This window comes from Lacerta agilis, chromosome 1 (assembly GCF_009819535.1).
Source record: "Lacerta agilis isolate rLacAgi1 chromosome 1, rLacAgi1.pri, whole genome shotgun sequence".
Lineage (NCBI taxonomy): Eukaryota > Metazoa > Chordata > Lepidosauria > Squamata > Lacertidae > Lacerta > Lacerta agilis.
Window position 1 is genome coordinate 123,886,353 of NC_046312.1, and position 27,570 is coordinate 123,913,922.

At 44.3% G+C, this 27,570-nt stretch overlaps 1 protein-coding gene across 1 annotated transcript; it reads left to right on the forward strand.

Annotated features, from left to right (window-relative positions):
• Positions 1-3,169: 3,169 nt before the first annotated feature.
• CNBD2 (cyclic nucleotide binding domain containing 2) lies at positions 3,170-27,570 on the forward strand. Its single transcript, XM_033152215.1, has 12 exons — positions 3,170-3,193; positions 5,242-5,367; positions 6,603-6,656; positions 10,505-10,668; positions 12,644-12,800; positions 14,009-14,160; positions 14,634-14,772; positions 17,614-17,740; positions 22,484-22,661; positions 25,393-25,564; positions 26,309-26,448; positions 27,228-27,570. Exons 1-12 carry the CDS (start codon positions 3,170-3,172, stop codon positions 27,556-27,558), a joined length of 1,764 nt encoding a protein of 587 aa, XP_033008106.1. The 3' UTR covers positions 27,559-27,570.

The following is a 27,570-nucleotide window of genomic DNA, read 5'->3' on the forward strand; positions in this document are numbered from 1 at the left end:
GCCAAACCCATATATCCCCATATATAGTTTTGAAATAGTTATCGTTGTATAAACTGGTAGCGGGTTAAGATGCAATTTTTTTTTTTGGGTAAATGCCATTTTTAAAGATGACAGACAGACAAACAGAACAGGTTCTCCAAACTGCATTGCTGGCTATCCATGTTTTCTACCTTGTTAACGGTTCTTGTTTTTAACAGTTGCATGCCATTAAAAAAAAACATTTCAGAAGTGCCTGGTGTCATTTTCCTTCAGCTTAATACAGTCCGAATATGTGAATAAACAAAAACTGAATTTTTAAAAAAAATTTAAAAAATGTGAATAAACAAAACTGAATTTTTTAAATTAAAAAAAATGAGGGACAGGACTGCATGCAAAGATCTCTCAGTTGCTTTTATCTACTTCATTTTTAAAATAAAATATTACATAGGAAGCTCCCACATTCTGAGGCAGACCACTGGGCCATCCTATTACCAACTCTACACTGACCTCTCCAGAGTGTCACACGGGGAACCTCCCAGCACCCCTCTCCCCAGGTGCCAGGACCTGAACCCAGGACCTGAGTGCAAAGCAGACACTCTGTCACTGAACTACGACTGGTTGAGTATAACAGCTGCTAAATGTGCAGAGCGCTTGCATAAACAAAAGAAAATTGCTGCTGCCCTTGCATATTTATTATATGGACTACTAATAAACGCCATCTCCAACTCCTTGAAAGATTCCATCAACGGTGTCTCTGAAAATTTGTACACATCACTGCGAAAGACAGGGGAACTAATGCTGGAAGAAGCAAAGGTCACCAGTGTTGAAGAAATTATTCTTCAACATCAGCTTCATTGGACTGGTCATGTTGTGTGGATATGTGACGGATTGGCTCTAGGGTGGAGGAGGTATGACATCCCAGCGCAGAAAGAGTTAAGCCACCTTCTTTTTTTGACAGACAGTTCATCCTTTGGGGGTGGGGCAGGTTTAAAAGGAGGGAACGGGCCTTTTGGCAGTTGAGAAGAGGGAGGGTGTGTGTGGAGACAGGGAAGAAGAAGGGTGTGGGGCCAGGATAGTGGTGGTTAGGCTAGGCTAGGATGAAGATTAGTTGGTTATGCTGAAAGAGTTTATATTTTCGATGTAACTAAGCTGATGAACTATTGAAATACGTGAAACATGATGTTCTGAAATAAATAAAGACTTGTTGTTGATACCTGATTATCATCTTCCAAAGCAACTACTCTATTCCGAACTTAGAAGTGGAAAGCGTAATGCTGGTGGTCAACAAAATAGGTTTAAGACTCTCTCAAGGCAAATCTAAAAAATGTAGTACAGTGGTACTTTGGTTTGCAACCGCTTTGGATTACAACCGTTTTGGATTACAACCATGTCAAACCCAGAAGTGTGTGTCCCTTCTTTTGGATTTCAACCCCTTTTTTTTTGGATTACAACCCATTTTATTTTGGAGGCCCCATTGGCGAAAGTGCGCCTTGGGTTACAACCTGTTTCTGTTTACAACCGGACCTCCGGAACGGATTATGGTTGTAGACCAAGGTCCCACTGTAGAAATGGAAGGAGTTAATTAGCTAACCTGTATATATTCTGGAGCAAATAAGGCTCCAGAAACACCGACAACTGGGAAAACCCTGACCTGTGAGCGCTCCAATTGGAGGACAGCCTTTGAAGACGCCCAAACTCAGAACGAAAGGGAGAAGCGTGCTAAGAGGAAGGCACGCTTAGCAAATCCTCACCGTGATCAACTGCCGCCTGGAAACCTATGTCCCCACCGTGGAAGGATGTGTGGATCCAGAATTGGCCTCCACAGTCACTTGCGGACTCACTTGTTAAGACTGTGAGTTAATCTTACTCAGCTACGAGTTGTCACCAAAGAAGAATGGAAACAGAACGCAAGGTGGTGTAAACGTTAGGCCCAGGCTAGCATGACTGATTTTGAGTTCTCTGCCTCTAGAAAATAGAATGGAATGTGGATTATCTTGAGAGTGCAGTTGCCCGATTCTATAGCTGTTGGTTCTGATTCTGTCACAGAAGCTCTTTTGGTGGGGGAAATCTCAGGCCTCCAAGCAAAGTGACCCTCGGGAAGCCTCTTGCCATGCCTGTAAAGCTCTGGAGAAGACAACTGTATTCTGCCGGATTGCAGCATATTTGGTTAAGTGAGTGCTGGGGGTGGTGGGGATATATCTTCCTTGGCCTGTTCCTGAAGGTCACATCTATGATCATCCTGGATCCTCTTGTTGCATGTCTAACAAAATTCCTTTTCTTCAGCTGCTCTCACTTTGATGTCATTGAGATCTTCTCTCCAGTGTTGTGGCGTTGAGAGTGTGATTTCCTGCCAACTTGGTTTTTATGTATACCCCCCCCCCCTTGTTCTGAAGACGGTCAGGGAGAGTTCTTGGGGTCCTTGTAGCATGCCTGCGAACTGAGTTACATTGGACAGCATTGTGTTTCCAACAATGATTAGGCAGATGCCTATGGAGTCTGGATAGGTCCAAAGCAGGACTTGAGAGGTGATCGCTATCCCCTGTTGTTTATCGCCAACAGCTAGTATTCCCAGAGATACGTCCTTTCTATTTATAGAGCTTTCCTTTTGACTATCACATAATGATCTTTTTTTCTTATATAAACGAAACAGCAGCACCCCCACACAAGCAAGAGAGAAAAGTAGTTGCGAGGGAATTTCAGAGTTTGCAGAATTGGAAAAAAAAAAAAACCATTTAGGGGGAATTCGTCCCCCCCCCCCCATTTTTGGGAACTTGCCCCAAACAAAAACAAAAACAAAAACAAAAAGCAACCCATTGGAATGTTCGCTAGATACAGAATGCTGACTGACAGTTCTGAGAAACCAAATATCGGTCTAGAGAGGGAATAGAATGGTGCATCCTGAACAGAAGCACTTCATGCTGCAACATTTTGTTGCGGAAATTTTTGCTTTTCATAGCTAATAGCCACGGACAGGCCCATTGGAGCCTTGTCTCTTAGCATTGGTGCAGCTGGTATATTTATACCGCACTCTTTCCCGTGGGCTCAGAACAACCTTTAAAAATAAAGTCAGGTGTTTGTTTGTTTGTTTAAAATAGAATTGCAGCAATTGTGTGTATGGATGCCCAATGGTGCCAAGGGTGGGCATATTCCAAGCTTGCAATTGCCACTTCCTTTTTCATTCGCCAGGGGCATGTGTGGAGGAGTTAAGGCATGGGTAACCCAAGCAAGGGCACGGGTTTCAAATGCATGCAACTGTCACACTTTTGGGCATAGCTGTCAACTTTTCCCTTTTTTAAAGGGAAATTCCCTTATTCCAAATAGGAATCCTCGCAAGAAAAGGGAAAAGTTGACAGCTATGCTTGTGGGTGGCAGGATCTAGAATCAATCTAGATTGAAAGCAGCATGCTGATCACTTCCTGTTTGACTGCAATGGCTTCCTGTTTGACTGCATCTCTGGGTTATTTGTGGGGCGTAGGAATTTGTTCATTTCCCCCCCCCCAAAAAAAATATAGTCCGGCCCCCCACAAGGTCTGAGGGACAGTGGACCGGTCCCCTGCTGAAAAAGTTTGCTGACCCCTGGGCTAGGCTGAGGTCACAATTGAATTTTATTACCCCCCCCCCCCCCCAAAAAAAATAATCCACATAAATTAGGTCTGGTAAAGAAACCCATAGGAGGACAGCACAGGAAACAAAAACTGGACAGCAATGGTTTAATGAGGATGTCTTGTAGAAGATCGGTATACCCTGAAATTCTTCTCAAGATTGTGGGGTCCTCCGGAAGAATATGGGAGGCACCACAGCGCAGCTGGGAAAGGAAGCCCAAAAAAGTCAAACCGAAATTATCCCAAGCTCTAGAAGGTATCTTCTCACCTGTCTATAAGTTGAGGGAAAGGAAACGAACTTGTCATTCTCTTAACAGGTGGGCAAAGTTCAGATCAAAGATTTTAAGAACAGGCTTTTGTAATTTTGTCTTAATAGACTCTCGACGATACTCAAGGGGACCGCGAATTGGATTTCAGGTATGTATTATTCCCTGCGTGAGGCACTTAATTTTCTGTCTGAGCCAACTTGGAGGTAGGCAATGACTAGCAAAAATAAATAAATGAATAAATTTAACTGGCTCTAAATGAAAGACAGGAGCACACTAAAGAGGGAAGGAATGTAAGAGATAAAAATGTGAATCGGCTGAGGAAGAGGAGGAGTATAAAACTGATTTATCAGAGAAGACCAAGCTAAACAGATGGATTTTTAACAGCCCTGATCTTTTACGCATGTCTTCTCACAAGCAAGTCCCAATAAATTTCATGGAACTCGCTCCCCGATAAAGTGTGTTTTTAGGCTTGTCGTCTCTGCGGTCTTTCAAAGAGTAAAACTACAAGGTTCTGGTGGCCAAAGTCACCTGAAGAAGGAGCCTTATTTTCGGCCGTAAAATTGGTTTTAATTTGGGGGGGGGGATGCAGTGTTGGATAAGAGGGAGCATTGATGGGTGAGGAGCAATGATACCTCAGAGGTGAGATGAAACAGCAGGCCAGCCCAATATATTTTGGCGCCTGAGGCGAACCACAAAACGGTGCCCGTCTCCCCTCCAGGGAAGAAGGTATTGTGTAGAGATTTACATCGGGAACAAAGGAGGAACGAAGACCTACATGGGGATCTGCCGCCCCTGTGACAACAACAATTTATTCGACCGCCAGTCAGAACACAATCATTATCCAAACAAATTTTAAAAAACCTGAGACAACTCAGAGGGGTTTACACTAAAACATACACTAAAAGTAGATTATACATAAAGACCCATATCAATACTATTGATTTTAACCTTACGTCGTTTAAGGGCCAAAAAAAGAAATTTGGCCACCTCAAAGGTTGTGGTACCAGTAAAATTATTCACCAAAAACGAAACCTGACATTCTCTATCTATCAGGCTACCTGTGGATTCTGCCGCCTGAGGTGGGCACCTCACTGTGCCTCATGAGTGGGCCGGCCCTGGGTAGGACAAAAGAGTAACACCGAAATGGAAGGAAAAGGGGAAAATCTGATATTGTATTAGTCTAAGAAATGGAACATGGTAGTTTTTGTTTTATAGCCTTCTGGTTTTCTCTCTCTCTGTGTGTATCTAATTTAATCTATTCATCTAATCTATCTATCTATCTATCTATCTATCTATCTATCTATCTATCTATCTATCTCTATCCTTTCTCCTCAAAACAGAAGTGACACCATTGTTTTTTCATTGCATTTGTCCTTCCCCCACCTCCAAAGAACTTCACCAGGGTTGGTAAGAATGTTATCCTGATGATCAGGGTATGTCGGTGCTTCCGGCGTGGACTGAAAGGATTCTCATGTTTCCACCTGATAGAGAAAGACACTCGTGCGGAGATTGAGGAAGTAAGGAATATTGCAAAAAAAAAAAAAACCAAAAAAAAAAAAAACACCGCCAAAAGTCTTGTGTTTAGTCTTGCTCTCGTTGCTCATTGGTGCTTTTTTCTATTTAGTAAAATAATTATGATTGCCTGGGGAAACCCAGCCAGATGGGAGGGGTATAAATAATAATAATAATAATAATAATAATAATAATAATAATAATAATAATAATTTATTACTGAGCCTTTGAAGCAGATGTTGAGGAACCTGCTGCACCCAATGAAGTTGACTTGTGCTGAAATCATAGAATAGAAACAGAGTCAGATTCTCTGTAAATTGGAAGGGATCCCCAAGGGTCATCTAGTCCAACCCCCTGGGATGCAGTAATCTCAACATGCCCTCCCCCATCCAATTTGAAACTGCACCGGACCTTGTGTAGCTTAGACGTATAAGTCCTTAAAGGGTCATAAAGGGGTAAAGGTAAAGGGACCCCTGACCGTTAGGTCCAGTCGCAGACGAGTCTGGGGTTGTGGCGCTCATCTCGTGTTACTGGCTGAGGGAGCCGGCATACAGCTTCCAGGTCATGTGGCCAGCATGACTAAGCCGCTTTCTAGTGAACCAGAGCAGCGCACGGAAACGCTGTTTACCTTCCTACCGGAGCGGTACCTATTTATCTACTCGCACTTTGACCTGCTTTCGAACTGCTAGGCTGGCAGGAGCAGGGACCGAGCAAAGGGAGCTCACACCGTCGCAGGGATTCGAACAGTCGACCTTCTGATCGGCAAGCCCTAGGCTCTGTGGTTTAGACCACAGCGCCACCCACATCCCTAGAACAGTTTTTCAACCTTTTTTGGGCAAAGGCACACTTGTTTCATGAAAAAAATCACGAGGCACACCACCATTAGAAAATGTTAAAAAATTTAACTCTGTGCCTATATTGACTATATATAAAGTAATTTTCTTGGATTTTTCAATTTTTCCCACGGCACACCAGGCAACATCTCGCGGCACACTAGTGTGCCGCGGAACAGTGGTTGAAAAACACTGCCCTAGAAAGACTCTCTCCCTAGAAAGACTGGGAAACGAACCCGGCTCAACTGCTTGGAAGGCAGCTATGCTCACCACTATACCACCAACGCTAAAGGGTCATAGGACTTCTTAATTAAAATAAAATTGTTTTAAAGAGCTAGCGTACTTAAGCTTTGTCTTCTTGTGTGATGCATAACGAAATTAATTGCAGCTCACTGTCTCACTTACAGGACAAGAAAACTACCCATGCTGTGTTTGATCGCCATGAGTTCAGTGTTTCAAAGGTCAGGACTAGCCATCTTATGTCTTTTCTTGCCCCTACAGTAACAGTAGGCATTTGTGTTTGTGGGTTTAGTTTAGTTCAGTTGTTTGAATATATCCGTTTGGTGTGTTTTGCTAATACTGGGGAAAGTGGTTTAATAAGCCAAGGGTGACACTGCTTCTTCCTTGAGAAGTCGTCTTGGAATACATCACGCCTGCTTCCTCATCCATGATGTGGCTCATCTTAGCACAATCCTTAAATGCTCTTTTGCTTCCCAAATGATATCCCCATCATGAGATCAAAGCAGAGACAATCTCGAAGCACCACCATTGAAGAAGAAGAGGAGGAGGAGGAGGAGGAGTTGAGAGATTGCGGGACCACCGTGGTGTGATTCACACCCAAAGATCTACACATAGTGCAAGAGAGCATAGCTACCAGTCAGCAGTGCCATGGGGTAGGGCTTGGGGGCAGGGCCAGATTTAGGTCTGATGAGGCCCTAAGCTACTGAAGGTAATGGGGCCCTTTATATGTCCAGCTGTCCTTTGTCAACAACAAATTGTCGCTGTTTTTTTGTGTTGAATATATGCTACATGGTAATTTATGGACCTAATAGGTATCTAAAGCCATTTGCACATGCAGAATGTAGGCACTCTATATATAGAAATGAGCAAACCGGTGATATTTTAGGGAGCAGGCTAGCAGGCCAGGCCCATTACTTACATCATAGGAGCCTACACAACAGAAAACACTGTTGCTGTATTCAGGTTTTATTTTATTTTTGTTTTTTTTATCTTATATTTTGGAAATGTACATCCAGTTTTTTTACCTTTAATTTTTTTTGGAGCCCCCAAGAGAGTGGGGCCCTAAGCTATAGCTTGTTTAGCTTATACGTAAATCCGGCACTGCATGGGGGGGGGCAGGAGTCCAGAGGAAACAGGAGGGCTCTCATATGTACTAGCTTCATCTCAACTAAAAATAACAAAGAAGTTGACAAACAGCTCCAAGCTGTGTAATCTGAGTAGCACAACCTGATTTCGACAGCCTTTGGCAGGTGTGTGGCCTTGATGCTCCTGAGATGTGCAGACACCACCTGCTAGATACTCAGTGCTGCTACCTCTGGTAGTTCTGATCACTGCTTCATACTTATGAGTCTCTGGGTGGACATGTAAATGGGTAAAAGAGTGTTGGGAAATGATTTATAATGAACTGAACAAAATGTTTAAAATTACTCCCCTCCCGTGCCCAAAGCAGAGTCGTTTCTGTTGGGGATATTATTATTATTATTATTATTATTATTATTATTATTTTATTTTATTTTATTTTATTTTATTTTATTTTATTTTATTTGTACCCCGCCCATCTGGTTAGGTCCCCCAAGCCACTCTGGGCGGCTTCCAACAAATATTAAATTACATTAAAATGTCACAGATTATATTATTATTATTATTTTATTATTATTATAATCCAGACTGAAATTCCCAGGTGTCAGAAAAAGGTTATTTATGTATGTAACAACTGCGGCCCATGTTTTGTTAGCCCCAAAATGTAAAATGAGCGAGGTCCCAAACATTAAAAAAATTGGCAACTTAGCGGTAAGTTGACAGAATACGCACAACTTGCACACTTGACATTTGGAATAAGAAATCAAGAAGAACAAACGTTTAAAGAAAATGGGAAAATGTTTATTGAATATACGGAAAATAATTGTGTACAGCTGAAAACGCTGGCAGCATTAAGACAACAGTGTAAATAAGTTTTGATGGATGTAATAATGGAAAACCGATTGGTAGTTTTTGTAAAACATGCAGGGATATAAGATATGCAAAATGAACCATGGAAAGAGAAGAAGGGAAGCCATGGATATCTTAAGTATGTAAAATGTTTATCCAACACTGTAAAACACTGTAGAACAGAAAATTTAATAAAAAATCATATATATTTTTAAAAATCAATCTCTGGGCCAGGGATGCTATAGGTCACACACAGAGAACTTCTGGCCCTGCAAATATTGCTGGACCACAGCTCCCATCTTCCCTGCCCATTTGGCCATGCTGTCTGGAACGAATGGGAGATGGATCCCTACAATGGACACTCCTACACTAGAGTGGTGTAGTGCTTAAGAGTGGTAGACTCGTAATCTGGGGAACCGGGTTCGTGTCTCCACTCCTCCACATGCAGCTGCTGGGTGACCTTGGGCTAGTCACACTTCTCTGAAGTCTCTCAGCCCCACTCACCTCACAGAGTGTTTGTTGTGGGGGAGGAAGGGAAAGGAGAATGTTAGCCGCTTTGAGACTCCTTTGGGTAGTGAAAAGCGGGATATCAAATCCAAACTCTTCTTCTTCTTCTTCTTCTACACTAGGTATTCAGGATGTAAGTTGTACCTTGGATCACGAAAGCCCTGGAACTCGGACGTTTTGGCTCCCGAATGCTGCAAACCCGGAAGTGATTGTTCCGGTTTGCAAACGTTCTTTTGGAACCCGAATGTCCGACGGGGCCAATCAGAAGCTGCGATTTGGTTTTTGACCGTTCTGGAAATCGAATGGATTTCCGGAATGGATTCCGTTTGACTTCCAAGGTATGGTCGTCATTTTAAATAGGCGTGCTCTGGTCCATGGGGTCATGAAGAGTCGGACACGACTGAACGACTGAACACAAATAAAATAAAATAAAATATTGTCCAGTAGCACCATAGAGACCAACAAAGTTTGTTGATGGTATGAGTGTGACCCCATGGACCACAGCACGCCAGGCACTCCTGTCTGCCACTGCCTCCTGCAGTTTGGTCAAACTCATGTTAGTATCGTCCTCTGTCGTCCTCTTCTCCTTGTGCCCTCAATCTTTCCCAACATCAGGGTCTTTTCCAGGGAGTCTTCTCTTCTCATGAGGTGATCAAAGTATTGGAGCCTCAGCTTCAGGTTCTGTCCTTCCAGTGAGCACTCAGGGCTGATTTCCTTGTTTTTGTCCATGGAGTTTTCTTGGCAGGGATATGGGAGTGGCTTGCCGGTTCCTGCTCTAGGTGGATCATGTTTAGTCAAAACTCTCCACTATGACCTGTCTATCTTGGGTGGCCCTGCACGGCATAGCTCATAGCTTCTCTGAGTTTTTTTTTCAATTCAAACTTTATTTGCGTAGCCGACTGGCCATAGCATCTAAAAGACCAACACCAACAAAAATACAACAAATATGGTTACCAATAAAACCTTATAACCTATTAAAACTCAAAGTAATAGCCTCTTGGAACTTAGCATAAATAGTAAAATATTAATATTAATAATAATGATAATAATAATATCCTATGCTGGGAATCCGGATGACTACACTGTTGTCGTTCAGATAGCAGCTCTCAATCTCATTGCTCTCTCGATAAATCTGGCAACCTTCTCTGTTATTGAGCTGTTCTGGTCGGCTAGAAGTGAAAACAATTTGGCTTCACAAGAGCGGCCCGGGATGGCAGATAGGAGCAGCGTGATGGTCTCATCCCTCAGATCTTTATATAGGAGGCAGGACAAGAGTACGTGTGACACAGTCTCTACATAGCCGGATCCACAGTTATTCTCTGAGTTATTGAAGCCTCTTTGCCACAACAAGGCAGTGATCCATGAAGGATAATATACTTTAATGCATGGCAAATAAAAAATAATAAAATGCAGCCAGTGCTCTCTAGTTGAATTGTGATTCTCAGTGTAAGACAGTCTCATGGACAGCTGTATAAAATGTTCTGCAGGTGCACCTAAAAGGCAAGAAGGGGGTCAGTTGGCTTTTTATCCTGAGAACAATAATCATGCCCAAGTTGGGAGCACAGGAATGCCTTCCCTGACCCACATAAATATGATTGTCTATCAATCTAAACTATGTTTGGTATCTTCACAGGAGCATTTTCCTTTTAGAGCAATCCAAATAACCAAGAAGCCACCGGCATGGAGGACTGATTCTGAAATAAAACATTTACAGAACCGCTTGCAGTTCCTGGAAAGCTTTCGACAGTATAGTCCAACCCTGCAAAGTCTTCTGGCCAAAGTGATTCGCTTCGAACGGTAACAGGAAGGGTGGCGATGGTGGGCTTTGTTGTAGCAATTCAGTGTATTTCTGTAATTTGAGTCCATCTTTCTGAATTGTCCAGAGATCTGAATTCTTCTACCAGTACCCTGAAACCGGCCTGGTAGCTCACAGGCACTGCATTCAGGATCGCTATTATGCGGTCCCATACTTACCCCTTGCAATAGCCAGGTCAGCACATTCTTCTCTAGCTGCAGCTCCTCAGCTGTTTTGAAGCGCGGCGGCGCTTGCAGTATAGCTGTCAACCTTCCTTTTTTTTTGCAGTGGGAAACGGCACTGGAATAAGGGAATTTCCTGCAAAAAAAGGGAAAGCTGTCCCTGGAGTTGAGAATGACAGGCTAGCTGGCACCACTGCAGCCCACCAGCTTGGCAATCTGCTTCTTCTGCTTCTGGTAGTGCCAGTTAACGTGGAGAGTCAGCCCAGCCGTGTGGAGAAGGAAGTAGGGGCTGGCAGGTCTTGGGACCCATGGCATCCGCCACCATTGCTTGGCACGAAGAACAGCAGAAGGAACAGCGTGGGAATGAGGAAGAGCCAGTGTGGTGTAGTGGTTAAGAGCGGTAGACTCGTAATCTGGGGAACCGGGTTCGTGTCTCCACTCCTCCACATGCAGCTGCTGGGTGACCTTGGGCTAGTCACACTTCTCTGAAGTCTCTCAGCCCCACTCACCTCACAGAGTGTTTGTCGTGGGGGAGGAAGGGAAAGGAGAATGTTAGCCGCTTTGAGACTCCTTCGGGTAGTGAAAAGCGGGATATCAAATCCAAACTCTTCTTCTTCTTCTTCTTCTTCTTCTTCTTCTTCTTCTTCTTCTTCCCTGGTGATCTCACGGTCTATTCAGACTCTCCAATTGCCCCTATTTCCCAGGGACAAAAGCCGATTTACAAAAGCCGTCCCTGTTTCTGATTTGATCCTAGAATGTCCTTTCCTTGGGGCGTCCCTATTTTCTTCAGAGAAATGTTGGAGGGTATGGAGTTATTTGACTCCCGAGCCATCTGAAGGCAGCCCTGTATAGGGAAGTTTTTTTTTTAAAAAAATGCTTATTGTTTATGCTTTTATATATCTTGGAAGCCGCCCAGAGTGGCTGGGGCAACCCAGTCAGATGGGCTGAGTATCAATAGTAAAAATTATTATTCTGGAATAGGATGTCCCTATTTTCATTGGAGAAATGTTGGAGGGTATGTCTGTAGCAGCTGCCTAAGATCTAATGGGTTACCGAGGAGGAGAGCGGGGACCAGGGTTTGGCAAGCAGCAGAAGCAGAGACTCGGCCCCCAGTTCAAACATAAACTGGGGATGTTGCAGCAGCTGCTTTTTAAATTGGAGTCAACTCCCGTGCTTGAAACAGATGCAGCAGTGGTTTGCTGTATGCGGCAGACCGCATGACAAAGTGTGGATTGTACAGTTACTAAATGGGATTTGTGTACAACTCAATCCGGATGTACCGTTCCTACGCAGGTGGCGCTGTGGTCTAAACCACTGAGCCTCTTGGGTTTGCCAATCAGAAGGTCGGTGGTTCGAATCCCTGCGATGGAGTGAGCTCCCGTTGCTTTGTCCCAGCTTCTGCCAACCTAGCAGTTGGAAAGCATGCCAGTGCAAGTAGATAAACAGGTACCGCTGTGGCGGGAAGTTAAATGGCGTTTCCGTGTGCTCTGGTTTCCATCACGGTGTCCTGTTGCGCCAGAAGCGGTTTAGTTATGCTGACCACATGATCCAGAAAGCTGTCTGTGGACAAACACTGGCTGCTCCCTCAACCTGAAAGCGAGATGAGCACCACAACGCCATAGTCGCCTTTGACTGGATATAACCGTCCAGGGGTCCTTTACCTTAACCTTTTTTTAACCTATGTTGCATCTGTAAGCAGCTCTTGAATTGGTGAAGGGTATGATAGTGACCGACGTCTTTCGGTTCATGTTTATTTCCACTAGCTAATTATTTTTTCTGGTTGTCCGCTTTCTAGGTTTGGTCGCAGGAGAGTCATCATCAAAAAGGGACACCGGGCAGACAGTTTCTACTTCATCTATTGTGGTTCTGTTGCTATCACTGATGACGAGGATGGTAGCAGCGCATTTGTAGAAGCCGCTCCAACTACAATTCGGAAAGGTGCTTGTTTTGGTGTAAGTGCTAATCTGTAATAATAATAATTTTATTTATACCCCACCCATCTGGCTGGCTTTCCCCAGTCACTCTGGGCAGCTTATAGCTCATTAAAAATAATAAAACATTAGACATACAAAATTTCCCAATACAGGTGATGTCTTTTAGATGTCTTCTAAAACTCAGGTGGTTGTTTATTTCCTTGACATCGGATGGGAGGGTGTTCCACAGGGTGGGTGCCACTACCGAGAAGGCCCTCTGCCTGGTTCCCTGTAACCTCACTTCTCGCAGTGAGGGAACTGCCAGAAGGCCCTCGGAGCTGGACCTCAGTGTCTGGGCTGAACGATGGGGGTGGACCGAGGCCATTTAGGGCTTTAAAGGTCAGCACCAACACTTTGAATTGTGCTCGGAAACGTACTGGGAGCCAATGTAGGTCATTCAGGCCTGGTGTTATATGGTGTCAGTGGCCACTCCCAGTCCCCCGTCCAGCTGCCACATTCTGGATTAATCATGCATATCAGTATTTATATATTTTTTAAAATGCATGGACCTTTACATCAACATGGAATCCCAGGGTCTGAGTTCAGTTCTGGTACTCAGAACAAATTCTTGGGCTCAGATAGAGAGGGGTAGGGCAAACAGAAAAATTAGAGTCTAGGAAAGTAGTGCAGTAGCCAGAGAAGGAGAAAAACTGCCGTGAAAAGAGCAGAGGTGCTGTGGAAACAATGGTTTAGAGTTGGAAGCCACAGCGGGCAAGAGAAAATCATACCCCCTAACAATTCTCCAATGAAAATAGGGGTGTCCTATTCAACAACAACAACAACACTTTTTATTATTTATACCCTGCCCATCTGACTGGTTTGCCTCAGTCACTTTGGTTGGCTTCCAACATGAAGACATGAAGCATTAAACAACTTCCCTATACAGGGCTGCCTTCAGAGGTCTCCTAAAGATTGTATAGTTACTTGCCTTCTTGGCTCCGGGGTCGCATAACTCCATACCCTTCAACATTTCTCTGTTGAAAGTAGGGATGTCCTAAGGAAAAGCAGGAGGTGGATGAGGAAAGGGGGGAAAAAATGATGCAAGAATAGGAAGAGATAGTGGAGCTATGCATTGCTAAGAACCGCAAAGTGAATAATCCCAGATTGACTTGAAATATCACTGGCTGTAGGCACCTACTATTGGCTGTGCTGCCCAGATTCATTCCTATCTTCCTGCTTATTATTAGGAAATTGCCCTTTTGCAAAACACAAGGAGGGTCGCCACCGTTGTCTGCCTGGAGGAAACGGAACTGCTGGTGGTGGACAAAAGTGATTTTTTTGCCTACGAGCTAGACAAGGAACTTAACCGAGAGTTCAAATACCGATATGAATTCCTGAGGTAACATATCCCTGCGTAACTCTGTACCACTGCCTCTCTGCGTTATTCCTTTTCCCTGTTGCGTCCCTTTGCTCTCTTCCCGGCTCCTTTAAAAAGCCGGGCTTTGCGTCACGGCCTCTAATGACAGTGTACATTTAAGCTTTCCCACCGCGAGTGCAGCCTTATGTGATACAGGAGTGCTTTTACTATGAAAAGTCTGAGTCGGTTGCTGTTCCGTTGTCACAAGAAGCACAGTTCCAAAAAAAGAGTTGCTTTAAAATAAAATTTAAAAAACCTTCTTTCCCAGTAAGCCTAATGTAGCACTGCTCATTCTGACCCAATATGCAGATTCCCAGCACTTTCCAGTCCTTTTTCTATCATTATTTTTCTAACACCTCCCTCCTCTCAACAATGAAACCTCGACAATGAAACCACGGTTGCCAGCTTGAAACCCTTGCAGATGAAAGCTTCCCATGTATCCCTCCTGTTTTCAGAAGCGTCGACCTTTTCGAAACGCTGCCCGATTCTTCAGTAGCGAAAATAGCCTACTATTGCAAAATCGAGAGGTCCCACTATGGGCAGGTGATTACTAGCGACATCCCAGATTCGTCCATGATGATATTTATTACAAAGGTGAGCTCAGCTTGTGATTAGGTAAAAGGTAAAGGGACCCCTGACCATTAGGTCCAGTCGTGTCCGACTCTGGGGTTGCGGCGGTCGTCTCGCTCTATAGGCCAAGGGAGCCGGCGTTTGTCCACAGACAGCTTCCGGGTCATGTGGCCAGCATGACAAAGCCGCTTCTGGCGAACCAGAGCAGCGCACGGAAACGCCGTTTACCTTCCCGCTGGAGAGGTCCCTATTTATCTACTTGCACTTTGATGTGCTTTCGAACTGCTAGGTGGGCAGGAGCTGGGACCGAGCAACGGGAGCTCACCCCGTGGCAGGGATTCGAACCGCCGACCTTCTGATCAGCAAGCCCTAGACTCTGTGGTTTAACCCACAGCGCCACCTGGGTCCCCAGCTTGTGATTAATCCTTCATGATATGCTTTACTTTCCCAGCAGGTGGGGATGTCACTGTAGCCCTTTGCGGGGGGGGGGGGGGTCTGTTTCCTTTGGAGGTGAGCATATTGGACGTCAGTTCTGGGGGGCAGGGCGTGTATTGTTGTGAAAATCTTTTATTTACAAGTCCATGCACAAAGCAGAAGTCGGAGCATAATGACTGCTCTCCACATCAAACGGAAGGCGCCCTTCGCATGCCTGCACATGTCCCCCATCCTCCATGACTCCCAGCAGACCGCTCTCCCCAAGTTACGAACCTTGAGGTTCCCGCCAAACCTCAGTTCAAATAACCAATCGTGACTGGGGAGGCGGAGCCAGGGGAGCAGACCAAGAAGGAGTAGTCTTCACTCTGGTCTGCTCTGTTAGCATAAAAAGGGGGCGGAGCCTACCAGGGAGCTCTCAGTCGGCTCCAGAGCTTCAACTGCCCTTCCCTCCTTTTGTTTAGGATTTTTATTGCAGGTTAACTTCTTAACAGGTATGCGGGCGATGCTACGGTCTTACGATGGTTGCTGCTAAAGGACCGGGAAGGAATTTACCCTGCATTGGCAGGTTTCGCCTTCCCCGTAGCAAAACGTCACAACTTTGGCGGTTTGGGGCCTTGAGCGAAATCCTTTAGTCAATCTTCCCTATATGGGGGAGGGGCATGAAGCGGTGACACACACCCCTGCGGTGGCGATCCCAGGTTTCCCCGTTAAAGGGGTCATGTTGAGGGGAGGCACTGGCCCTACGCTGAATGGTTGTAAGTGCACTCCCCTGTGTTACGGTGAAATGGGGGGTGGGCTCTCTGCTTAAACATACGTCTTCCAGAGCCAGCCCAATCCCCAGACAGATTGGTTAACCCTGATGTGCCCCAGATCCCCGGCCAGGGACTGGGAGGGATAAACGCCCAATGCCTAAGCCAAGGTCTTCCTACATCTGAAAGTTTAATAAAGTTGTGGCCAATTTCAATCCCGTAACACGTCACAAGTCATTATTCCACCTGGGGGGTCATCTGGAGTCAGAGGGGGTCTCCACCTTGGCATGGAAAAGTCTCCAAAGCAACATTGGACGAAACCTCCAAAGACAAACAATAACTGTGTGGACTTGTGGCCACTTTTCTGCTGCCTGGCTCTAGAATATTATGGACTGGGCAGATGATGGGTTGTATCCAACGCTGGAGTTTCATTCAGGCAACAAACTTGTGCTGTGAAACAACCCTTTCCTCTTCCGCTGCCTTTAGCCCCTTGAACCCCCTTGCAGGGGGGGGGGAGGAAGAGGAAAGTCCCGTTGCACGTCTGGGAATCGGGCAGCGAAATGGCGTCCGGGTAGATTTCTGCTGAATCGGCAAAATATCCGGGAAAACACAGGTGTATGGCAAGTAGGGCAAGAATACAATAAGAATATAACAAGAATACAAAGCTGGAGCTGAATGAACTGCGGCTAAAATATTATGTCCATTTTTCAAATGGTCTACTCCTTCTTCTGCCCAAGCCCCCTAATATTCATAAGAGGGTCTCTTCTCCAGTCTACAGAGAGTAGCTGGAAAAGGGGAGGCAGAAAATAGGTCCTCCTTTCCTTCCACTCTGCAGTTCTAATCTGAAATTAGATAATCTGCGCCCAGAGCTCAGAAACTGCTCGCACTCATGAAATTCCCTCTTGCAAAATGCGCCTAGAACAGTGGGCGTTTCAAACACTGGTATTTTGGCACATGAGGCAGAAAATCTCACAAGTGCCTCTCTGTGGCAGAATATCAGTCAAAAAGCAAGAACAACAAATTGCTGTCCATTCATGATATCCAAGAATAGGCCACTTCGTTCTGTCTCATACTAGGGCCAATCTTGAGTGGAATGTGATGCTGGACAAAGGGAAAGAGTTAACACGGTGCCCTGGTAGGGTTAGAACTAAGGTTTCAGCTTCTAATTTAGTTAATCGGAGTAATCAATTCAATATCCTTTTAATCTAGTGCCCCTGATTAATTAGGCAACTCCCCCCATGTAAATTATTTTCTTAATAAGACACTGTAGATGGCAGTACAGTCAAACCTCGGCTCCCGGACGGCTCTGTTTTTGAACGATTCAGCTCCTGAACACTGAAAACCTGGAAGTAAATGGTCCGTTTTTCGAACATTTTTCAGAAGCCGAATGTCCGACGCAGCTTCCTCTTGAGCGCAGGAAGCTCCTGCAACCAATCAGAAGCCGTGCCTCAGTTGTCAAACGTTTTGGAAGCCAAACGGGCTTCCGGAATGGATTATGTCCGACAACCGAGGTTCTGCTGTATTCCTCGAGAAACTTACTATAAACTGTCAAGGTTTATTGATCAGGTCAATTCCTTTTACTCCTCTGCCCTCCTCTGTGTTCTAATCTTGGGAAGATGTGCATGGCTATGGGCCCATATGATCAACTCAGCAGTAGTTTTTTCTGTCGTTGTTTCATCAGGGTGTTTGTGAGGTTTTGCGACTGGTGGATCTCAGCACCTGTCCATCTTACCATAAGTGGATCTCAAAACAACTGTGTTTCCCCAAACGCAAGCTGCGGATGATGGAGAAGCGCCGCATAGCAGCTGGTATGTTACGAGTTTGCCTTTTTACGCACATGTGATTCACCAGGACTTCTCCGTTGCCAGGATGGCACCTGGTCTCAGCGCATGGTCTTGCAGGTACACAAGGCTACTGCCTTGCTCAAGCTAAATGGGTCCAGGTCTGGTCAGCCGATAGATTGGAGACCATCTGAGAACCACATGTACACATTGCCTTGAGTTCCATGATGGAAAAATGTACTGCAAAAAAACACATAAAATAGTATTAATCTTACTTTCCAGAGATGATTGTTATGCTGGTCTCAGCGAAATAAATTTCTAATGTACACAGTGCTATTTTTCTCGAAAAAGTGGTGCCAGAACTTGTCAGTTTGCATTTCTTAGTGCAGAAAGTATTGATCTGATGTATAGAGATCTTTCCTATTCTAATTAGTTCAAGAGGGTTCTGAAAGCTTCTCTGTGTGAAAGAAACAAGCAGAAGGTTCATGGTGTTTGGGTTATTCCTTCCGAGAAGCTGAGTACAGCTGGCTTAAACTGGTTCCGCTATCTCTTCTGCCAAGGTCATGCTGGCTATAATAGTAAGGCCAGAAGGAGCCTGGGTTTCACTTTCTCTTTCTATCTCTCTTCCTTCTGGTGTGTTTTGTACATAGAATGCTTAGTGTTAAGGTTTTAGACCTGTTTCCTGCTTGGCAGGGGGTTGGACTGGATGGCCTTTGTGGTCTCTTCCAACTCTATGATTCTATGATTGTAAGTTTAAGTTAAGTCTGCTGCAACTGGACTTCTTATGGACAGTGCCAGTCCTGAATGTATTGGATTTGTGACCATTATGCTCATTTGCCTTCAGTAGCAGTAAAGCTCTGTTGGATGAAATACAATTGCCTCTCGTCTATTTTTTTGGGAATCCTGAGCCCAAAAATTTGTTCTGAGTACCAGAACATGTTTAAGTATTCACTCTGCTAACTATACGTTGGAATCGGCTCTGTATCAATATTGAGTAGAATTTAAACTCACCTTGAACACCTTCCTCATTCTCCTAGAAGGGCAATGGTGCCCACCTGAGAGGGGCCAGAAATCAGTTCCAGCGAGTTCTGGCTTGAAAAAGCCCTGATACATACACCAAATTGTGTATTTGTTTGTTTTTAATGCAGAAGCAGAATCAACTCACCAATTTTGGATAGCTCCGTCTTATTTTAATATTTATTTCTTATATTCCAGCTTTTTCCATTATGGACCTCGTTCAACAGTTTAAAGAGTTGTACCCACACTTTAATATATATAACCCAAGTTACATTGATTCCAATTTAACTATCACAATGGCCTCAAAGACCCCAGAAAATTAGCATTTGATGAGGGTACTGGGAGAGTGTTCTCACTGGACACCCCAAAATCAAGCAAAACGGCATAAGCAAGAGTTGCTTTCACATTCTGAGACCTCTCTGTTTGCCTTGGCCAACGTTCTAGGTCTCCTTTGCTGATCTTGGCAGGAAGGCCGTTCCAAGAAAGCGTGGAACCCAAGCAGTATAGAATGTGCCAAAACTCTCTTTTCCCACGAAACGGTGCACTATGGAGAGGAGAGTAAACATAAAACGGAATAAAAATAGCAAAACAAAGAATCGCTGGAACTGGAAGCTCTCCTAAATCAAGCAAAAAAAGAGACAAAAACAGGCCGACCTTTGCTCATGGCTTTTCATAGATGGCAGCAATTGCATGGTTTCTATTTCTATCTGGAGCAGATTTAGCAAAAACTATACGTAGGAAGCAGACTGGGAGGAACATGCCAGTGCTTTTTTTTCCTGGGGGTATGCGGGGGTACTGTAAGGTCCTCAGTTAGTTGCTCATGAGTAACCAGCCGGACTCCGTCGTTTCCTTTTTAAACGTTTTATTGTGCAAACTATTTACAGTGCAGAGCTGAAATTCACGTCCGTCTCATCCTTCGGCAGAATCTGGGAGTGCCCCTTTCCAGTTTCTCCCCCAGCATAAGTGTTTGGGAGTGCGAAATCCCCTCCTTCTTTCCCTACGTGGCACCCCTCTGCGCAATTGGGGGGACGGAAGTGGCGTCCCTCCCTCTGCGCCAAAGGGGTGCGAGGTCTCTTTAACCTCCCCAGAGCCTTGGCTGCCAGTTCCCTGCATCGCCTCCCCTTCCCCACTTGAGGCAGCGCTGCTGCTCCCGCTAGACGAGGAAGTGCTGCTTCTCAGGTGTTGCTGAGAACATCCCGAGGCAGAGAGCCCTTCCACCATCCTACGCTGAGTCGGGGGCCGTTCCCTGACAGGTACACACACACCCCTAAACATTTTGTGAACCGTTGGCCTCATTTAGGGGCAGTATTTCAATATGAGTAGGAAAATGAGAGAACCCCTAAATGTTTTTGTTTTTTTTAGGGGGGAAAAGCACTGCATGGCATACATTTAAATCACACTGCTTCCCCCCAAAACTGTAGTTTATCCCAAAGAGACCTACAATTCCCAGCACCTTCACAGTTCCAAGGATTCATTGGGGGACACCATGTGCTGAATATGCAGTGCAACATGTGAAGCCTATTTTCTCCCTCCCCACGGGGTTATAGTTCCCAGCAGCCCTGAACAAACTACAGTACCCAGAATTCTCTGAGGGAAATAATAATAATAATAATAATAATAATAATAATAATAATAATAATAATAATAATAATAATAATAAATTTATTACTTACTGGTTTGTACTGGTTGGCTTTCCTCTTGCTTCCTATTACTTGCTGGTGCGTATTGGTTTGTACTGGTGCTTACTGGTCTGTACTGGTTTGTACTGGTGCTTACTGGTTTGTACTGGTTGGCTTTCCTCTTGCTTCCTATTACTTGCTGGTGCGTATTGGTTTGTACTGGTGCTTACTGGTCTGTACTGGTTTGTACTGGTGCTTACTGGTTTGTACTGGTTGGCTTTCCTCTTGCTTCCTATTACCTGCTGGTGCTTACTGGTCTGTACTAGTTTGTACTGGTGCTTACTGGTTTGTAAGCAATGCTTTTCCCCCTTTGCAAAAGCTGCACAAATCTGAACTGATCCTCAAAAAAGCAGGGCTTTTCCCTTTGCAAAAAAGCTGCAAAACTTTGAGCTGATTCTAAAGAAAAACCATGGGTTTTAGAGGAGGAAAACCAGAAAAATATTTTTTTCTTGTTTCCTCCTCTAAAAACGAGGTGCGCCCTATGGTCCGGAGCGTCCTATGGAGCGAAAAATACGGTAAGTTTGAGTAAGTTAGTAAGTTTGCGTAAGTTGGTAAGTTTGCGTAAGTTAGTAAGTTTGCGTAAGTTAGTAAGTTTGCGTAAGTTAGTTTGCGTAAGTTAGTATGTTTGCGTAAGTTAGTAAGTTTGCGTAAGTTAGTAAGTTTGAGTAAGTTAGTACGTTTGCGTAAGTTAGTACGTTTGCGTAAGTTAGTACGTTTGCGTAAATTAGTAAGTTTGAGTATGTTAGTAAGTTTGCGTAAGTTAGTATGTTTGCGTAAGTTAGTAAGTTTGCGTAAGTTATTAAGTTTGCGTAAATTAGTATGTTTGCGTAAGTTAGTAAGTTTGCGTAAGTTAGTAAGTTTGCGTAAGTTAGTATGTTTGCGTAAGTTAGTAAGTTTGCGTAAGTTAGTAAGTTTGAGTAAGTTAGTATGTTTGCGTAAGTTAGTAAGTTTGAGTAAGTTAGTATGTTTGAGTAAGTTAGTATGTTTGCGTAAGTTAGTAAGTTTGAGTAAGTTAGTATGTTTGTGTAAGTTATTATGTTTGTGTAAGTTAGTAAGTTTGAGTAAGTTAGTATGTTTGAGTATGTTAGTAAGTTTGCGCAAGTTAGTAAGTTTGCGTAAGTTAGTAAGTTTGCGTAAGTTAGTAACTTTTAGTAAGTTTTAGTAAGTTTAGTAATTTTCTGCTTGAAGAGACCATTGAGGCGCTCTATAAGGCCTGCAGCTTGCGGGTGATGTGGGATATGGTAGACCCATTGGATGCCCCACTCATTGGCCCAGTCCCTCACCTCTCCCCCGGCAAAATGTGAACCTTTGGATGTGTAAAGGAGCTCCAAAATGCCTAATTAGCATTGTCCATTTTGAGACAAGGATGAAGTTGCTATCTGGATCAAACATGCCAATCTATGTTGTTTCACTGATTGGAACACCACATCACCTTGTAAGAATGCTAATGAAATACTTATTTCACAAACAAATATATTAGTTATATATATAACTCAGTTACAGGTAGGTAGTTTTGGTCTGCCATAGTCAAAACAAAATAAAAAATAAAAAATTGCTTCCTATTACTTGCTGGTGCGTACTGGTTTGTACTGGTGCTTACTGGTCTGTACTGGTTTCTACTGTTGCTTACTGGTCTGTACTGGTTTCTACTGGTGCTTACTGGTCTGTACTGGTTTCTACTGGTGCTTAGTGGTTTTGCAAAAAAAGTTGCAAAACTTTAAGCTGATTCTAAAAAAACCCCATGGGTTTTAGAGGAGGAAAACCAGAAAAATATTTTTTTTTCTTGTTTCCTCCTCTAAAAACGAGGTGCGCCCTATGGTCAGGAGCGTCTTATGGAGCGAAAAATACGGTACTTCTGAAAAGGCTTGGTTAGTATTAAAAACCTGATATGTGAAAGCAGTGTAAAAAAACATTGAAAGTAGGAACTTTCTGAGCTACTCCCATCCTTTAAAACATGTAATTTTATTGTGCAATAACTTTTTGAATTTTCCTTTAATTAAATTTAGAGAGGGGGGGGGGAAGCGATGGCTTTTTTTACGTAACTAGCTTCAGAGATGCTTTTCTTCCTATGCAGAGATTGCGTGCGTTGACAGATTCAAAAGCACGATGTGGAATTCCTATAGCGGGGAGAGATTGAAGGACCTCAAAGACTACTATATCGGTCAGCGGAATGAACAGTATTACCAATTCATGAAGCAGGACAGTCTCTTCAACAGGCAGCATAAAAGCGTCGTGCTAAACGTGGACAAAAGGTGAGAGGCGAGGGGGGGGCGAGGGGCCTTTCCCGGTTGTTTTCCTAGAGGCAGAGAGTGCAAGGGAAATGGCTGGTTGAGTAGCCGGTTGCCAGGAACGTACAAAGACATGGAAATGTTTCTTACCATCCGCTTTTTATTCAGTACTAGCTGACCCGGCCACGCGTTGCTGTGGCTGATTTTGTGAAATTGAAAAAGTTCCCCTGTTCAACTTCCGTCTGCCCCTTCTCCCCCCCCCCGTTTTTAATTACCCTCTTTTCAGCCTCCCCATTCAACTTCCGTCTGCCCCTTCTCTCCCCCCGTTTTCAATTACCCTCTTTTCCCCCGCTTTCAATTTTTTTCGCCCCCCCCCCCGTTTTCAATTACCCTCATTGCCCCCCACGTTTTCAATTACTCTCTTTTCCGTCCCCCCCCCCTTTTCAATTACCGGTTTGCGATCTCGCAAATGGCCGACGGAGCTCTGCCAGGGGGAAGCTGTATTAGCTGCAGTACCAGTATAGCCGTTGCTAGAGGGCGATGTTTCGCCTGTGACGTCTAATTGTGGTGCCAATGTTTAGCTTTTGTGCCTGTAGTACCAGTTTAGCCATCACTAGAGGGCGATGTTTTGCTGGTGACATCTAATAGGCGCGCCAATTTTTTGTGTGTTTATTCTTTATTTTAGGTATGTCCGGTGTGGTTTTTTTTGAAATTTAATTATCCTAAGTTATTCCCTGATGGTCATGGAATGCTGTGTCCTAATTTGATGCTGTTTGGTCCAGCGGTTACGGAGCAAGTTGGTAACCACCACACACGCAATGGGAACATTTATATATATATAGATTGACAGAGAGAGGCTATAGAACCCAGCCTCTTGGACAATGGCGAATCTCCACCCCCTGTCTCTCCCACTTCCTCATTTGTCATTCTCATTGTCTCTCCTACGGGTGCTGCTATGTGCCCTCTGTCTTTGAGCTTTTTGCTCTCCTACTTTCAAGGCTTGGCGGGATCTGGGAGATGGAAGGTCTGGAATGCTTTCTAAAGACACGATGTCCGTCAGCTGTCGCCCCCCCTAGTGCTTCCTCTTCCTCCTTCTCCACCATTATTTCCCAACTTCCCCCCTCATCTGCCTCTGAGCTGTGACCTCCCTCCAACCCCTGTTGTAAATCTGTCACCTTTTCTAATTGCTAAGATTGAAATCTGGCTCATGCGGTTCTGCTGTTTTATGTCAGCTATGCAGGTGAGCTACACAAAATATCTGGAAGCATTTCATTTTGGATTAGTTGCCTTCTGGTATACCAGGGGTCAGCAACCTTTTGCAGCTGTGGGCCAGTCCACCATCCCACAGACCATGTGGTGGGCCGGACTGTATTTTGGGGGGGGGGGAACTGAACGAATTCCTATGCCCTACAAATAACCCAGAGATACATTTTAAATAAAAGGACACATTCTACTCATGTAAAAACATGTCTGTGGGCCGGATTGAGAAGGCGATTGGCCTTAGGTTGCCTACCCCGATCCAAACTGTCTTCCTCTTCCTCCTCCCTAGAAGGGTCAAGCTGGGGAGGGGGTCTCCACCATTCCTCCTCTGCCCAGACCCTGACAGCAAAGGGATAAACCTGTAGTGTGGAACCGCCAATCCAGGGGTCTAATTGGGGCCATCTGGCCTCTGGATTTGGCCTGCGATAATATTTTGGGCTAACCATGTCCACCTGTCGTTCACCTGAGATCACATGAATGTCAGGTGGGGAGATCTGTTCACTCTGATGAGTGTGCAAAAATTCGAGATAAAGTTTCTTGTGTCTCAAAAGGCACAGTGAACCATCAAAGAGCAGCCTGCATTTGGCACTTTTACAGGTGCTTCATAATACCTGCACTGTGTTAGTAATAACCCAATCCTTTACACTTTGGAACTCCTTGCCTGTTGATATCAAGCCAGGCACTTTCACTGCATTCTTTTTGGTGCCTGCCATTCATATTTAGATGAACCTACCCAGATGTAATGCGAGATGAACGCCGCAACCCCAGAGTCGGACACGGCTGGACCTAATGGTCAGGGGTCCCTTTACCTTTACCTTTACCCAGATGTTTAGAGGGATGTGGGTGGTGCTGTGGTCTAAACCACAGAGCCTAGGGCTTGCCGATCAGAAGGTCGGCAGTTCGAATCCCCGCGGCGGGGTGAGCTCCCGTTGCTCGGTCCCTGCTCCTGCCAACCTAGCGGTTCGAAAGCACGTCAAAGTGCAAGTAGATAAATAGGTACTGCTCCGGCAGGAAGGTAAACGGCATTTCGGTGCGCTGCTCTGGTTCACCAGAAGTGGCTTAGTCACGCTGGCCACATGACCCGGAAGCTGTACACCGGCTCCCTCGGCCAGTAATGCGAGATGAGCACCGCAACTCCAGAGTTGTCCACAACTGGACCTAACGGTCAGGGGTCCCTTTACCTTTACCTTCATGCCTCAGCACCAGGGAAAACATACAAGGTGGTTATACCACACTGCCTCTGATTTCACAGAAATAACTTAGAACCTGCATCATTTGCCCCATAACTTGTTTAGAACATTTCATTGAGTTTTAAATTGCCTTAGTCTCTTTTATCCTGCTCTTAACTTTCTGTACGTTTGAAATTATGGTTGTAAATTTTTTAAGTGATGATTTTATCATTTTATTGTTTTGTAAACAGCTTTGAGGTGGAGTATATGTTTTACGAAACTTACAAACAAACAAACAAGCATTCCCCCCACTTTTCAATTTCTAGTTCATTCATTCATAAGCACCATGGGGACGACGATCCGGAGGTTGTTCAAAAGATTGTATCAGGAGAGTTAATAAAGGAACCCATGTACTCTACTTCCTATGGAGAGATGCCAAGTTCTGTTGCAGCAGCTGTATACATAAGAATGGATGAATTACGCAAAGGTGAAATGATAGTAAGTATATTGTAGCCTTATGGAGCCGGACATTTTCGTGGCTGTGGTGGGACTATATGTAAACAAACAAACCAACCCCTGTGTTGCAAAATATGACTCAGCAATATTGAAAGCAGCACGGTGGCCAGAAACATTTACAGTACGGAAAATTTTATGGAATAATGCAAAACATCAAAACTATCAAACTGAAGTCTCTGAAAGTCCTTGAATAAGTCACGGTGCCAGACTTTACCCGGCAGAGATCAAGCTTGTCAAGCTTTGTGTAATCGGCAAATGTCCAATTCTGATGTCCAACTCTGAACTCTGCTGAACAGTGTTTCCAGATAATCGCATGAGCACTGTTCCAGAGTATTTTTTTAATTCTCATGTATATTATATCAATTTGAAAAAAAGATTGGTTAATGAAGAAATTGCACATCTTTCTACTTATGAGTGTTTGTTGAACTAATTGGCTGGTGAAGAACTGAACAAAACAGTAGTTGCTATCCAAAAACACTGACATCTTGCCTCTTGCATCTCTGTTTGCGTTCATGAAAGAGGCCTTGGGTATTCCTTCACTCCAGCCCCTTGTATCCAGAAAATGTCTTGCATTCAGCAGTTACATACAAACGGAGTGGCAAGCATTCGGCAGCCCAAACCGAATTAAATCAGACTCTGCAAATACGATACTTTTAAAGGTGGTCTGTTCAAAAGTTGTACAAAGATTGATGAAAGGATCTCCTCATGGTTTGCATCTCTTCTCAGGCAAATCTGCAAGATAGTCGTGTCATAGTTTTGGTCAGTCAGGGGGCAGAGATCATCCGTTTGAAAAAGGAGAAGGTTGAGGAATGGGCAGATGCTGCCACAATGATAAAATTTGGCAAAATAAAGATGAAATATCCCAGGTAAGCACAACTGAAGCATTGGCATGGGCTGGCTCGAGATACATACTGGAGGGTTGTGATGTATGGGGACAAACCCATTATATAATAAGGGAAACACAGGTGCTAAGTTGTAGACTAAGCTTGAGGACCCTTTGACAAACCTATTCCCCTGTATCTGTACGGAGTGATCAGATATTATGTGGTTCCAGTTACAGGTAGGTAGCCGTGTTGGTCTGCCATAGTCAAAACAAAATAAAATAAAAAATTCCTTCCAGTAGCATGTGGTTTGCTGGAGCCAATGAGAAGCAGGTTTAGAACAGAACCGAACCTAAACATTATAGAAATTTACTTGTGTATGCGACTACAGCGACAAGAATTTTATTTGCCCAAAGATGGAAAGAAGAATGGATACAAAAACTTACGGACTGTGCAGAAATGGTGAAACTTACCGGAAAAATTAGGAATCAAGATAACAAATTAACAGAAGCTAAATGACACCAATCAGTTTTCAAAACAGCCTTTCAATTTTAACTTTCCTTGTTGTTCTGTCAGTAAGTCTCTGTATGTTAGCCATGTTTCTTTCATTGTTGACGTTTTAACTGATAATGCTTCAATGGGTGATAGCCACCACGGAGTTTTGGGTTCCAGTAATTCTTTATATTTTTCCCATGCCTTTATTAAAGATTTTCTTATTATATGATTATGGAATCCTTTGTGTACTTTAGCTTTTCCATTCCACAGATATGCCTGCCAGCCAAATCTGTTAGTTACCGTGTCCAATTTTGATTTCCCTTTTTCAGTGATGACGAGCTGTGTCAAGTCTTCCTCAGACAGAACTCCTGGGAGTCGTTTAAGAAAGATCTGCTGGGCGTTGTGATGCGGCCCAAACTCATGAAGATGGTGCACCCTCCTCATCCGTGCCCAACGGAAGAAATCTACGACCCTTGGTGCGTGAACCGAGCGGGCGTCTTGGACCTAAGTCAGATGCGCCACCAAAAAGAACTTCCCTCAGAGAAGTATAAGTTCGTTCCCGTTGGGGTGGAACGCGGAAAACAGAGTTTGCCATATATTCAGCCAAGATTGATCCATAGCATCACAGTCCTCCGTTCTCCTCTGGATGGAGCATTTTAGTGAGCTGTTTAA

Bases quoted from the DNA above. Each gene is read 5' to 3' on its own strand.
- CNBD2 (XM_033152215.1), top strand. From the start codon at position 3,170: ATGTGTGGAGGAGTTAAGGCATGG. The intron at 6,657-10,504 runs GTCAGGACTAGC...GTATCTTCACAG, and splicing joins ATGAGTTCAGTGTTTCAAAG to GAGCATTTTCCTTTTAGAGC. The intron at 22,662-25,392 runs GTGAGAGGCGAG...TTCAATTTCTAG, and splicing joins GTGCTAAACGTGGACAAAAG to TTCATTCATTCATAAGCACC.